Source organism: Trifolium pratense, linkage group LG6, assembly GCF_020283565.1.
Source record: "Trifolium pratense cultivar HEN17-A07 linkage group LG6, ARS_RC_1.1, whole genome shotgun sequence".
Classification (NCBI taxonomy): Eukaryota; Viridiplantae; Streptophyta; class Magnoliopsida; order Fabales; family Fabaceae; genus Trifolium; species Trifolium pratense.
The window spans coordinates 21,283,427-21,298,532 of NC_060064.1; the positions used below are offsets into that span (position 1 = coordinate 21,283,427).

The 15,106-nt window shown below is 30.7% G+C and overlaps 1 protein-coding gene across 1 annotated transcript; it reads left to right on the top strand.

Moving 5' to 3' along the window:
• Positions 1-7,381: 7,381 nt before the first annotated feature.
• On the top strand, positions 7,382-11,570 carry LOC123888787 (protein BPS1, chloroplastic-like). The gene is made up of 3 exons (XM_045937951.1): positions 7,382-7,607; positions 8,682-9,793; positions 11,264-11,570. The coding sequence occupies exon 2, from the start codon at positions 8,694-8,696 to the stop codon at positions 9,750-9,752; it is 1,059 nt and encodes a 352-aa protein (XP_045793907.1). The 5' UTR covers positions 7,382-7,607; positions 8,682-8,693; the 3' UTR covers positions 9,753-9,793; positions 11,264-11,570.
• Positions 11,571-15,106: the final 3,536 nt, after the last annotated feature.

Consider the following 15,106-nt stretch of genomic DNA (forward strand, 5'->3'; position numbering starts at 1 on the left):
TTAGCTTTTTGTTTTAGTTTAGTTATTTGATGTTATTCAATAATGTGTGTGAATATAATTTATATCTTTCATTTTGTATCAATTGGATATTGGTCCAATCTAAAGATAGGTCGTTTATGATCTTTACAGTTTACACATGTATTTGGAAGACTTAGAATCAATTTTTTTTCTTTCTCTTTTTAGTATAAATCAAGTATCGTCTATGCACAACTGCGAAACTAATTTTGTGAGACCTTATTGAGCGGCAAACTCTTTGAAAAATTTAACGCTATTGTATGTTTAAGCTCAGGTTTGAACTTGAACCTTTGGTTATGATCAAATTTAAAATTATGTTACTGTTATCAATCCTCAAGAGCAAATGGCAAAATTTAATATAATGTTGCTTTTGTAGTGAAGGAGAATTTGTTAGGATGGGTGATGTAAAAAGAATGATTCTTTTGGGGGAGGTTGTCTAGAACCAGACATTTTTTAGTGGTCCAATATTAAAGATATATGCTCCTATACCATAATAAAATTTGGAAATTTTCTCATCCCATCCCTATGTTTCTTTTCTACTCCTGTGTTTCCATTTTTGCCCTTATTAAAAACTTCTTAATGCGTTTTCCAAAAGTTTCTAGTTCAAATTCGAAAAAATTCAGAAAATACATTTCGAAGTTTTTTCAATGCAAAAAAATTCGAAAAACGTGTTCCGAAATATTTATCCAAGGACAAAAATGGAAATGCATAGGGTAGAAAAGAAACAATAGGAGGTGGATGATAAAATTTCTAAAATTTGAGCTGAATTTTTTTTTGAACAAGTCAAAATAAGATATATTAATCAAATCAGCCTCCCTGACACAAGACGTACTATGGCAGACTACAAAAAGTTTACAAGAATAGTCAAAGCAATCAAAAAACAAATACAACAATCATACAAAGCCCAAGCAAGATCGAGGACTAAACCACCAGCTATGGTAGTTTAAAGCTAACGTAATATTCGTCGACTTCAACCACCTAAATGAAAACAGCTTGATCTTGTCCAACAAAACCTGTGGCAAATCTACTGATCCTCGGAATAGTCGATGATTTCTCTCCGTCCATACGACCCAAATGCAAGCAAGCCAGATGAGCTGAAGAAAAGAACGGCGCGCTCGAGATCCACCTGCTGAGGATGTGAACCGAATAAAGTAGCTGAATTTAACTTCATCCATCACAAAAACTAACTATAATGAGGAATTTTTAAAACAACCACTCATATGTAACATTCACATTGATAAAATAGTTTAAAACATCATATCCAATTAAATTAAAATATAATTTTACAATATTCAATTCAAGTAAGAAACATATAGCAATAGTAAGTTGAGTAAACAAATTTTTTTTTATGAGCTGATGAGGGTAAAATACAATAGTGTGACAACTCTTGAGATAAACTTTGTCGTCTATTGTAGTTCTACTCAACTTGAAAAATTAGTCTACATAGTTGCGCGTATAAAATATTTAATTAACAAAAAACAATTTGAGTATATATAATCAATGACCCCAATTAAGATGCTAGCTAGTTGAGAAACAGACCCACCATCCAGCTATTTTGATAGAAAGTAACAACATGCATCATTGCCAATTCACATGTCTGTTTTTGTTCTGTTATGTGCTGGTTTCAATATGCATCAAATATGGAACAGAATGTGTATGTTCTATTCTGATAGTGTCACAATCCGTCCACTGAACACTATATATTATTAGTTATACACATTTTTATTTCCTTGAAACAACAAAATATAATAATATTGTTCCTGAATACAACAAAATATTGTTCTATTCTGGAATTGAGTGGTGGTTGTGCAAGACGAATAGATTATTTGTGCTTACTCTATTTTATGTCATATTCTTCTGGATTTCTCAAAATCTCAAACTCCTCATACCTCCTCTCAATATTGATCCTCTTATTTTGGAAAGAAAAAGACAATATATATATTTAAAAATTATCATGGACCCGACACGTATGATAAGATGAGTCGATTATTATTATTATTATTAGTAGTAGTAGTTGTGGGAAGTGCGATGTGAATTAAGTTACACACTGCTTAGAAATGTGAAAGTTGAACATTTTATAAATGAGATGATTAATAAACTTAACGTTTTAAGGTTTGGGTAAAAGTTTGGAGTCCAACTCAATTGTATAGTTTATGAAAATTTCTCATCCCACCACCCACTTTCTCACCACACCCCTGGAAATTCCATTTTTGCCCTTGGTCAAAAAATTCGGAACGCGTTTTCCGAATTTTTTTAGTTCAAATTTGAAAAAAAATCGGAAAACAGATTCCGAAGTTGTTTTTGAAGGCAAAAAAATTCGGAAAACACGTTCTGAATTTTTTTACCAAGGGCAAAAATGAAATTTCCAGGGGTGTAGTGAGAAAGTGGGTAGGTGGGATGAGAATTTTTCATAGTTTCTATGAGTAGTCCAATTTGAATGATCATTCAACTACCCATCAGTGATCCAACAATATATTATTATTGTTTATTCATTTTTTTATTGTCAAAAAATGAATAAACTGACCAGTAAAAAGTAAATTAGAAGACTAAATTAACTATCTAAAATCAAATTTGAGTGCCAAAGTGGCTAATAAAAGAAACATTTGTGAATGTGTGCATAATTTTAATATATTTAAGGATCAACTTGACATCGAGTTGTACTTCTAAAAATTAAAGTGGTGGGTTTTCCAAAAATATACTATATATTGTATGGAAAATGTTTTTCATCACAAATGATCGGTTAATAAAAACTAAGAATAACATTATGACCACCCATCTTTTTTCAGCGAAACATTAATATTACATATTTATTTATTTATTTAAAAAAACTGTCATTCTAAGCTCATATAAATCTCGTGAATTTGCCATTTGTGATGGATAACATTGCTGATAGAGGGTGAGAATAGGCTAAGTTTAGCTAGGCTTTGTTAAGCCTGAGTCTGGTCTGTCAAAAAATTTAAGGTCTAAGCCTGGTCTGTGGCCTATCATAGACTTAATTTTTAGGCCTAAGTTGACATTTTGAAAGTCTGATGTGTCTTGTTAGTCTTTTTAAAAGCATATCTCATTATATGGACATATTTAAATAAATATACTTATGAACTAATAAATCAATAATTCTTTTGATATTTAACATGATATTTTAGAGAATTTGACTATATATGTCACCATATTTCAATTGTAGCTTATAATAATACATTTATATATGTTAAAACTAATGTAGATTAATGAATTTAAACTAATAGATTTATAATTTAATCAAAGTACAAATTTTAATATATAAATAATAATCATAGTAAAAATATTATACATATTAACTTAAATAGGCCGGCCTAGTAGACCTCAAAGACTTTTTTTAATGACATGTGACCTGACTTCTTTAGCTAAATAGACTTATAAAAAAATCTTAACCTGATTTATTTAAAGAAATGGGCGGCGGCCTATTCCCACCTCAATAATAATTTATTATGGGATCAAGTTGATTAGCTTAAATGAGTTAAGAGACAAAACCAACTGATTTTAAAGTTAAGAGATTATTAAGTTGCATTAAAATAGATATGTTAGGTGGTGAATTGACTGTTTTTGTTGTTGTTTTTTTTTTCATAAATCAAAATTATCATTCATGCACAATTATAGAGATTAATCTTCTCGAAATAACTGAGATCCATTTAAGATATAGATCTCTCTCAACAAAATGTTTCTCCATACGCACCGACCAAGGATAGAACTCAGGATCAAATGGTTAAATGACCCAAATATCTATCACCTGTGTCACACTATATTGGTTAATTGACTGATTTTAAACTTAAAGGAACAAAGAAATATTTAAGCCGTTTATTTTTGAAATAATTATATTATAAATATGAAGTTTTCACGTTTTTTCATATAATGAATAAAAAATCAAATTGTTTTTTTTTCCTTCTTCTTTCCGGTTATCATGTTGTAGATACAAGCACAAAATTTATACCACCGTTAGCAATGATCAATATCTTCTAAAGAACACACAGTGAGTTCAGCGCAACTTTTTTCATATATAAGAGCAACAAAATATGAACTCCTAATTATCTTCTTCAGATGCCCAAAATCATTATCAAATCGATTTATTATTGATAAAATTGAACTTATTATCATATGCTTAAATGACCAAAATCGATAATTAGTGTTATTAAATATTTATGTGTACATACATTACTAACCAAAATAAGATTGCCATTTGTCTTTAAACCTTCTAACTATATGCGTGTCTTTAATATGAAGAAGCAACGTAATGTGTTGATGGAATTGTGTCTTGAAACACTTTATTTGATCACTAGTTTGGTGGAAGAATTTCTAGACGTGTGTCTTATGTCTTATAAATTTGGTTCCTAGCACTCATCCCTCATGTACCACGTGCAACAATTTATGATTTTTTTTATCCATATACATAATTTTTTGTCAAAGACACGAGGAATCACTAATTTGAACAAGATTCATAATTAACAACACTAATTTTTTATTTTTGTCTCTTCAGAGTAGATTAAATTGAATTTATTTTAAGAAAAAGGTTTGAGCAAAAGGCTATCCAAATTGACAAAAGTAAAAATAATGAGCAGAGATAAACTACTATTTTGTTCGATAAAAGTATAAGTTTGTTGTTATCACATTAGTAGCTAAATGTATTGAAATTAAAAATATTTTCTAGTATTTTATTTGATAGTAAGTTTATGGACTAAATTGATCAACAAAAATACACTCAAGGGCGAAATAATTGACTACTTAAAATTAGATTCGAAGAACAAACTGACTAATAAAAAGGACATTTATAAATTTGTTTGTAATTTTAATATGACATCGAGATACACATTCGATGACCAAAATAATAACTATTAAGAAGTATTATCTCATCAAACAATAATTAATCCACAATTCCTTTAACTTAAACTTTTCCCATATTTTGGTTTTGTGAATATTAAACAAATCAAGTTGGCCCTTTCTTTGGGGTGTACTTTAACCTTCTTTTCCTAATATTCTTAAATGATTTTTTTTGCTTTCACCACCAGTTTAATCTAGTTCGGAGTTAGTTCTGACATCAAGTAGTTTCGGCCCTCTCCCGATCACAGTCACAGGGGTTTGAACCGTGATCCTCCCTACTAAGTTCAACGTTTATCACCACTGAACAAATCAACGATCGGTTGAAAAAACATGTTTTAACCATGCTTAGTTGCTCATCATATTAATTGTCATTTGGAGTAGTGTGAATATGGTAGGCAAAGTGTTATTCAATTCAAACCAAATTTTAAAGTTTCTTGCAATCAAAACACAACCGATTACAAAGCAATCCCTTCAAGAAACCACTTTTCTACTAAGTGCTCCATGTTCACTCATCATCATTATTATATTGTTAATGAATGAATTTAAGAAGATAGCATACTAACGTGTGATGTTGACATGTATTGGTGTAAAGGGAAGGATCCCCTTTCTTTTGAGCACTTTTTGTGATGTGCTAATTGACTCTTTTATGGGAAAAAGGTTGGTTCTATATGCCTAATTCAGTTCAACTCCAGCTATTGGTTGCTTGTGTTTTAAGTCATATACCACGTTGCAATTTATGGCCTAAATGTTAGTATATTTTAAGATTAAGGTACTTTACTCATATGCCTCATCTTTGCTTAGGGACAACCTTGTAAACAAAAAGATTATTTGAAAAATTTAAGTTTGGTGAGGGTTCATGAATGTTTGTAGACACAAACAAAAGTTATTGTTTCATGGAAACATAAAAAGGGACAACTTTTCCTACAAAGGGTGTATAATTGTATAAGTATTGTCTCTTAGAAGATAAAACTATATATCTTATAGAATGTACTTGAATAAAAATATAGAACAATATAGGAGTATAGACACAAACAAAATGTGAATAATTAGCTAAATAAAGTAAATCATAATTTGATCCAATTAATTTCCGTTTTTGGCTTAATTCAAGGTCTCAACAATCAAAAATACTTAAGTTATTATCACGCTTTGTTTAGTCAAATTGAGTTGTTTAAAACCATTTCTTTTTGGCAATTTATGTAACTTTTATCTAAAGGGGTAGTTCGGTATTACCAAGAATAGAAGAACAATATATCCTACGTAATAATAAGTCGAAAAATGAATGAATGTTGAGAAGAAAACAAAAGCAATGGGCTTGGGCCAGCCAATGTCGTATAGAGTACGGGCCCACTTGATGACGTTTCTTCAACGTCCTTCCTATCGTATCGTTTTGCAAGCGGAGGAAGTTGTGAGTTATTAGAGTCGTTGATTAATGTAATAAGAATAGACGTCAGCCGTATGATTAACTGCCCGTTGAGATGAATGAATGGCGTGATGCGGCAGATATGCCTGCCCCATTCCAACGGTATTTGCCGACAATATTTTTATTTTTTATTGGCTTAAATACAGTTTTGCCCCTTCTGTTTGATTAAATTGAAATTTTATCCCCTGTTTTAAAACGCGGAATTTTATCCCACATGTTTTATAATTTTTTGGATTTTGTCCCCCTAAAATTCTACTTTCGAGTCACAACTTCAAAGTTTCGCACACAACTCAATTTGGATCAATAATTCACCAAATGGATATCGGTAATCAAGTTATTTTTCCACATAATCAAACCCCACTAAATTTGGAGTTTCAAAAAGAGATTAATTACCGTTTTAGTGAAGGTATGTCCCCCAAAATTCTGCACAAAATCTGCTTTCAAGTCACAACTTCAAAGCTTCTCACACAACTCAATTTGGATCAATAATTCACCAAACGGATACCGAAATGACCATAATCGAGTCAGCTTTCCACATAATCAATCCCCACTAAATTTGGAGTTACAAAGAGAGATTAATTACCGTTTTAGTGAAGGTCTGTCCAATTACTAATTTTGCAGAAATCTACTTATGACCTTCAAATTCAACATCGTCTACCAAACACATCGTAACTCCAAATTTGACGAAATTTAAATGACAACAAGGGTAGTTTCTTTAGCTTTCCGTACATGTAAATACTATTGAAAAACGAGCTACAGGGTGAGAGACATGACAAAAATATCAGTAGTAGTTCCGTACAATAATTGATTTGGACATACCTTCACTAAAATTATAATTAATCTCTCTATGTAACTCCAAATTTAGTTTAGTTTGATTATGTGGAAAACTAACTCGATTACGGTCATTTCGGTTCCAGTTTGGTGAATTATGGATCCAAATGGAATTATGTGCGAAATTTTGAAGTTTTGACTCGAAAACATATTTTATTATTAAATATATGCATATATTTTATTATTTAAAAAAAAAAACCTTATATTTTGAGGTAGAAATGAAAAAGTAGAGTATATAAGAGTTGGAGAGAAATGTGAAGGCGCCAATGGTATTAGAACACGTTTAATAGTTAGACAGAAATGTGAGGCAAACCTAAACGGACCTTGGTACAAATAGAAATAGAAATAGAAATAGTAGTACTAAAATACCACACATTTGGATCCACCACACTCGATCCTAATCCCAACTCTATCATCTCCGACACCCAAAACAACAACCACATATCAAACTCGCAAACCCTAATCGAATTCCGATCCGATCTATTCTACCCAGGTTCTTTCTTTCACTCTCTCTTTCTCCTTCCGTTCCTCGATCATTCTTAAGTTTTTTTTTTTTTTTTAAAAAATAATTTCCCAAAAATATCTAGAAATAGAAATTCCCCAAAATCGATAATTTTTTTCTCTTCGATCGATTTTCTGTGTCCACGATCTATTGTATTTGATGCGGTTCTAACTAGTTTTTTTTTTTTTTTTTTTTTTTTAATTTAATTTTTTTTCTAGGTTTTGCTTGAAAATATTAATCTTTTCATACTAGTCCTTGAAGAATGCTTGTATGGTTAATTTTTATTTGAGTATGGTTGATGAGAGGGTTCAGGTGAGGTGATGGAGTGATAATAGGTAGATATTGTTTGATATTTTTAATTTTAATTTAGGGGTGGGGTTTTAATTTGTAGCATGATTGTATCAAAATAATTTAAGGATGGTGGAAGTTTTTTTTTTTGTTTAGAAAATTTGCTTTTGTAAGGTAAGTTTAGTTAGATGGCTACTAAGTTGTGATTTTTTGTTTTGGAATTTATGCTTTTAAATTTTTGGGGTATTTTTCTACTTTTGGAGTTTTGGTTAACTTACCATGAATAAGCTGGATTGTTTAAAAATTATTGGTCAAATAAGATTTTAAATTGTGGTTGAGGCTGCCGTTATGCTGTGATCCTTGATATTACTGATAAAGTCTGACGAATGCGGTCGCGATGCAGTTGCAAATGGCTTTAAAAAAGTGTCATATTGCGGCTGCCATTGTTGTTGTGGACCACTTTTTAATACTTTGGGTGAAACATTTGCCATAGTGTGTTACAGCTCTAGTATATAGGGATAACTAAATGTTTATAAGAAGGGGGTAAATGATTTTTGAAGGGGTCAATTAGGTTAGTTATTTGACACTGTCTTGTCAGTATTAGGTAAATTTCATATTGCCTTCTTATATTCTCTTTAAACTCAAATAATTCAATATATGCAGTTTTTTCCTTCCAATGATTTTCTTTTGATACGAACTTCTTGTGTGATGGATAATTGAATTTATATGGTCTTTATTTAGCAATTTTTATTTACTTTCTAATCTTTCTTGTTGCAGTCAAACATCTAAATGAGTCGTCCACAGGATCCACCCAGATCGTTTTTCCCCTTTGGAAATCCTTTCCGGATGATATCACCTAAAGGCACTACGTTATCTCCGCAACTGCTGGCTGTATTATCTGCCTTTGAGGCTACTTTGGAAGAGAGGCTGAAAAAGCTTATTCCCAAAAGCAAGGATGAAGTCGTCAGCTTGTCTTGGATGACTTCGGCTATGCAGGCACTTTGTGAAAGTCACAATGACATTAAAACTCTCATGACAGACCTTGAGCTTCCTGTGACTGATTGGGAAGAGAAATGGATGGATGTGTACTTGGACATTAGTGTGAAGTTGCTGGATATATGCATTGCATTTAGCTCCGAGTTATCACGTCTGAACCAGGGCCATCTTTTACTTCAGTGCACGTTGCACCATTTAGGCTCCTCCTCATCAGATCAGCTTTTCCTGGCATGTTCTTCACTTGATGGTTGGAGGCAGCATGTTAGTTCAAAAAACCCTAGAATTGAAAAATGTGGCAGCATTTTGGATAATCTGGTGAGGTCATCTGATCTTCCAAAGGTTAAAAAGTCGGCAAAAGGAAAGGTTTTGATGCAAGCTATTTATGGAGTAAAGGTGTTGACAGTTTTTGTGTGCAGTGTGTTTGCTACTGCTTTTTCAGGCTCTACAAAGAACTTGATTGATATGGATGTGGCTGATGTGTATTCTTGGGCTCCAACTTTTAAAGGTCTGCAGAATCTTGTAAATGAGGAAACTAGAGTTAGATTTTCTAGTGGGAGAATTACTGTATTGAACGAGTTGGAAGCAGTTGATTCGTCTGTGAGGGAATTATACCCTATTATCCAAGGTGTTGTAGAAACTATTGACACAAAATCACATGCGAAGACGGTTGAGAAATTAGGCAGAGCAACACAGAATTTCTCCCAAGGACTAGATCTTCTTGTAAAGGAAGTTGATGGCTTTTTCCAAGTGGTCTTGTCTGGTCGTGATGCCTTGCTATCTAATCTGAGGTCAGCTGTAACTGTCAATGGCGACATCTTGGGGAGTAACGGAGGTGCACAAGCAGTCAATTGAATATGTTGCAGTCTACCTTGGGTATATACCGATGAATCTAGGTATTGGGTTTTATCTTTTATGATTGATAATGATATTCAATCTTGTTTGGCTTATGATATTGAAATTATCTTTAGAAATAGGTTATATAATTGTATTATTGAGCTGAAAGGTATATTTGTGATATTCTGTGTAACAATGTACAATAAAATATGTATAAAAAAGTTATTTGTGGTGAAAGAGTTTGGTTTATTTGTCACCTTGAAATCTTGAAATCGCTTTCTGTTTTGGAGGGAATGTTGCCTCATGGAAATTTTAATGTGATATTTTTTTATTTTTTTGGATTCTGAGCTTGTCTCTACGTCTGGATATGCAAGGTTTTTTCCGTCAAACTTGATTAACAATTTATACCAGGGAAATTAGTAGTTCTTTTCTGTTTTAAATTTAAATATTTATTAAATATATTTTAATGTTCAAAGACATAAAAGTAATGGATACTTGTGTGAATTCTCAGCCTCAGGTTCATTTATGAGGTCTCAGCCTCAGGTTCATTTATGAGGCCTCAGGCTCAGGTTGACAACATGGATTTACTAGTTGATTTGGTACATTCAACATGCTCTTCTAAACGTAGTTCGAGCACTTTCTTTAGCTATCTTTAGGTTGTCCGAGACTTAGTTGTTGGTGTCTTTTGAGTTTTGAGATGGTGTTCCTTAGGGGTGGGAAAAACCCCAAAAACCAAACCGAACTGCCAAACTAAACTGAACCAAACCAAAAATAACTGAACCATAACTAACGGTTTTAAAACTGAACTGAAACAGTTCGGTTCATGGTTATCAGTTTGGTTTGGTTTGGTTTAATGGTTCAGTTATTTTTAGTGAAAAATTAGTTATGGTTTGATTCAAAACCATAAAACCGAACCATTTTAACAGTTCGGTTCGAATGACAAACAGTTCAATTCGATTACTATGAATTTTGAAAACAGTTTGGTTCATTTCGGTTCGGTTTTAAAACCGAACCATGCTCACCCCTAGTTCCTATCATGCAATAGGTCTCTTGTCTATTTTGATTGAGTAATGAGTATCATATCATGAAGCACTTGTTTTCGCATTTCATGTTCCTTGGCATGTTGTCTGTTGTGTGTTTATGGAATGATGTTGTGCAACTTACAGAACAGCCGTAACTCCGCTGTATCCCAAAGTGTTACACCTGATCTCATGACTCAGCTCACAGAATTGTTCAGTGGCACATTTTAAGTGCCAATTTGGCAAGATACTCGGGGTTTGCCATGCATTCCTTGCTGCTAAGATCTGTGAAAACTGAGTTGCTGTCTCGATATGGAAAAATCGAGGTTTGGTGGACACAGCTACACGTATTCAACTGTTATATCAAGTCTGACCTATGGTGAGAAAAGAGCTTTGCAAGCTCTGTTGCAGAGATCGGATACCAAGCTCTATATGACATTTTTATTATTATGTATTATAATATAAAATTACAATAAATTAATTATGTTTTATGTGAAATATCTGTTGCAGGACCAACTACAAGGAAAGGATGGGGAGTTTCAATTCCTAATGGATTTTGTTTTCACCCTCCTTCACACCTTATTTATTTTAAGGTTCTTGGTTGAGCTCTTTAAAGTCTTAGTGTGTGTGTGTGTATAATTTGAGGTCAACTCTGATGTAAATATTTAGTTATTGTGAGAAATGAAAATAGTGAATTACTATTAAATTCTAACTAGTTAAAAGACGCACGGTCTATCGACTTTTATCCAATATTTAAAAATTTGTTATATAATATTGTTAAAATACAAGTGAGACTATTGTGTTATTTCTTGTTAAATTTATTAAATGAATAAATTATCAATGGAAAATATATATATATATATATATATATATATATATATATATATATATATATTCAATTTTTTATGTATAAGTGACAAATAATTGTCCCGTGTATATTCTTTATTAAAAAAAATTTGATTAGGAATATTTAGTGTAATTTAGTAAATTTGATAGTAATTAATTTTATTATATTTTTTTATAATATTATTATTAATAGTTAGTAGTAAATTTAGTAGTAGTAATATTGTTTATGTTTTTTTTTTTTTTTTATGAAAAATATTGTTTAGTTTATATCTATAATCTGTTTTATTTCTATTTTTAAGCATGTTATCTTTTTATTGTATTTATCTTATATTATTTTTATATTTATTTTTATATTGAAATTTTTATGCCTATAGATTGTTTTGGTTTATTTTAATTTATAATCTGTTTTGTTTCTATTTTTAAGCATATCGTCTTTTTTTTTGTGTATTTATCTTATTTTCTTTCTATATTTTTTTTATTTATCTTATCTTATATTCTTTCTATTTTTTTTTTTTTGAAATTACAATGAGATATTAAACTTGCAACGTGGTTAAAAGCAATAAGGATAATTTAGGAACTTTGATGATAATCGATTTTAATATATTAGTAATAGATTCGTTCGAATCAATGGTTCTGATTTTTTAAAAATTAAAATAAGCACTTAAATTATCTTCTTCCTCTTCTCTAAGTTCAACTGTCCATAATGGGTGATGAGGGTTTTTTTTTGTGGTGTCACTATTTTTTTGGTGGTGATGAGGATCTGAAAGACCTGCATGCATTTTTTAAAATCCATTTTTGCATATTTGAAATCAATAATTCGTAATGCGTGCATTCAAGTGCAAAAACAACTAAAGAAAAAGTCTAAAAAAGGTGAAATAGTGTCCATAGATCAGAAGGAAAATGAGTTTACGTAACGTTATTTTGCTGTTTATGTTGGTTGGTGATTAATGCTATCATTCATTCACTCAACCTATATAGATGAGAGCAATCTTGACGTTATATAACAAAAAACTCAAGTAGCATAATAAATAAGTGCAAGCATCTTTTTATTTTGGTCTCCATATTTTAAGCTAACTCATGAAATTAGTCTCCCATTTTAACATTATAGTTTTGAATTTTTTCTCAAATTCTTAAACTTTGTATTTTTTTTTAATTTTATTTAATTACACTTTGGGTCTTATTTTAGTTCATTGATGAAAATTAGTCCTCCATTTTAAAATCACCGCTTTGAATTCTTTCTCAAATTTTTATAATTTATAGTAAGGGATCAACTTGAAATTTTTTTGTTAAGTAGTCTAGTGACTAGAAATTTCACCTTAAAGGTGAACAAGTTGAGTGTTCGAAGTTCGAATATCAACTCCTGCGTATATAATGCAACGTGTCTACCAATTGAGCTAAACTCACGTCACATGCACATACCAACTTGAATTTTTCTTTTTTTTTTGTTTACAATGAGCCGATGATTGAACCTAGGACCTCTAGCATATTACCTAAATTCTCACCACTAGACCAAAGCTTGACCAACTTTAATTTAAAAATAGAGTAAAGACCAAACTGAATCTTCAACATAAATTAAGGGATCAAACTGAATTTCTTTGAAATGTATTTCGATAGTGCTTACCATTTGTTCAAAAAATAGTGCGTACCATTGTTATTTCAAACTTTATTTGCTACATCATTAGGTCATTTGCGACAGCAACAAATATTAATAGTGCTTACCGATATTGTGAAAAAATAAATAAATATTGTGCTTATCGTCTATTGCTCAACAAAAGGGACTAAATTGAATTAATTATAGGGATAAGTTGGTTCGATTGCCGGTCATCTTACTTATTGATCTTAAAGGTGAAATTTCAGCCACTAGGTTACTTGATAAAAAAAATAAAATTATAGTGATAACTTATTTTTTCTTTGATAGGATTTATAGAGATAACTTTTTCTTTTGACCGAGAATTTATAGAGATAAGTTAAACACCAAATTAAACTATTTTAAAATTAAGGGATGAAAGTGGTATTTAAATTTTTTTTAGGAATTTTTTATTTATCTCTAATAATATATATTGGATAATTATACAACAATTTCTACTAGCGTCGAACCTTGAGTCGAATTGATCGTGTCATGTGCAACGTCCATCAATGATGGTTCATTAATGTCCATTGCTCTAGCCATAAGCTTGGCACCTCCAGCTCAAAACCAAAAGGGCCCACCCTGTGAGGCCAGAGTGTGCGGGCTCAGTGGTCAGCCCACATTCGAATTAAGGGGTCATCTTTAGCTTATGCCAGATTTAAAGAGATATACTACGAGTCCTCCGTCCTAGATTCCATCGCGGCATCGCCATGGCCATCTGATTCACTGGTTAATGAAAGATAAACAAACAAAAAACTACGCTACAACTTTTTTTGAATGACAATTAATTCTCTTAAATACAATATTCATGACCAATATTACTGTACATACTTTTTTAAACTCTTTTGCAGAAAACTAACTGTCTCTAATGTTAAAATGAAAAAAAATGTCAAGCATGATAGTGAAATAATAAAAAAAAAACTTTATAATCGAATCCTAAATTATTTTATTTTTTTCAATTAAGTCCTTCTGTTAAATGACCGTTAGTCAACTGACATGACATACTTACATTATTTAAATAGGTCCCCTAACTAATTTTCGCAGGTCCCTAAATTAATTAAATCATATAAAGCTCTTCTATTATATATAATTTATCATTCTATTATTTTTTACTATAGTTAATTCTTGAATTTGTTTTTTTTAAAAGAAAATATAAGAATTAGTAATAAAAATAGAATATTAAGAATTAATAATAAAAATAAAATATACAAATCAGTAATAATAATTTGGGTTAAATGTGTTTTGATCCTCAAATTTGGGATAAATGTATTTGGTCCCTACAAAAAAAGTGGCATTTTTAGTTCTACAAAATTTTTATGTATGCAATTTTTGTCCTGTTATTTTTCGAAATTCGAAAAAAATTTATCTTTAGATTTTTGGATAATTTGTTTCAGGTATATATGTTTAGAATATTATAAAAAGTTTGCTCTATAAAAAAAATTACTATAAAAAGTTTATATGCAAAACTTTAAATTTTTTTAAAATGTGAAGAATTGAATATAAATTTTTAAAATTTCAAAAAGATAAAAATAACGAAAATCTCGATTAAAAAAATAATAATTCAAAAATACACATTACAGTCGGGATTAAAGCTACGTACATAATAATTTTCTAAAAGTATTAACTTTCATCTTCATAAATACTAAAAGTAAAATTTAATATTTTTTTGTCAAGTGGCTTAATTAGTGGCTAGAAATTTCACACTTAAGTGAATACGTGAGATGACCTGGGTTTGAACTTCAACTTCTTACATATACAATGCAATATCCCGCTAACTGAGCTAAGCTCACAAGTCACAACAGTAAAATTTAATATTTTATAAAGACCAAAAAATATAGTATTGTAAAAATAAACTGTATAAAAATTATTGTTTAATAAGT

Bases quoted from the DNA above. Each gene is read 5' to 3' on its own strand.
- LOC123888787 (XM_045937951.1), top strand. From the start codon at position 8,694: ATGAGTCGTCCACAGGATCCACCCAGATCGTTTTTCCCCTTTGGAAAT.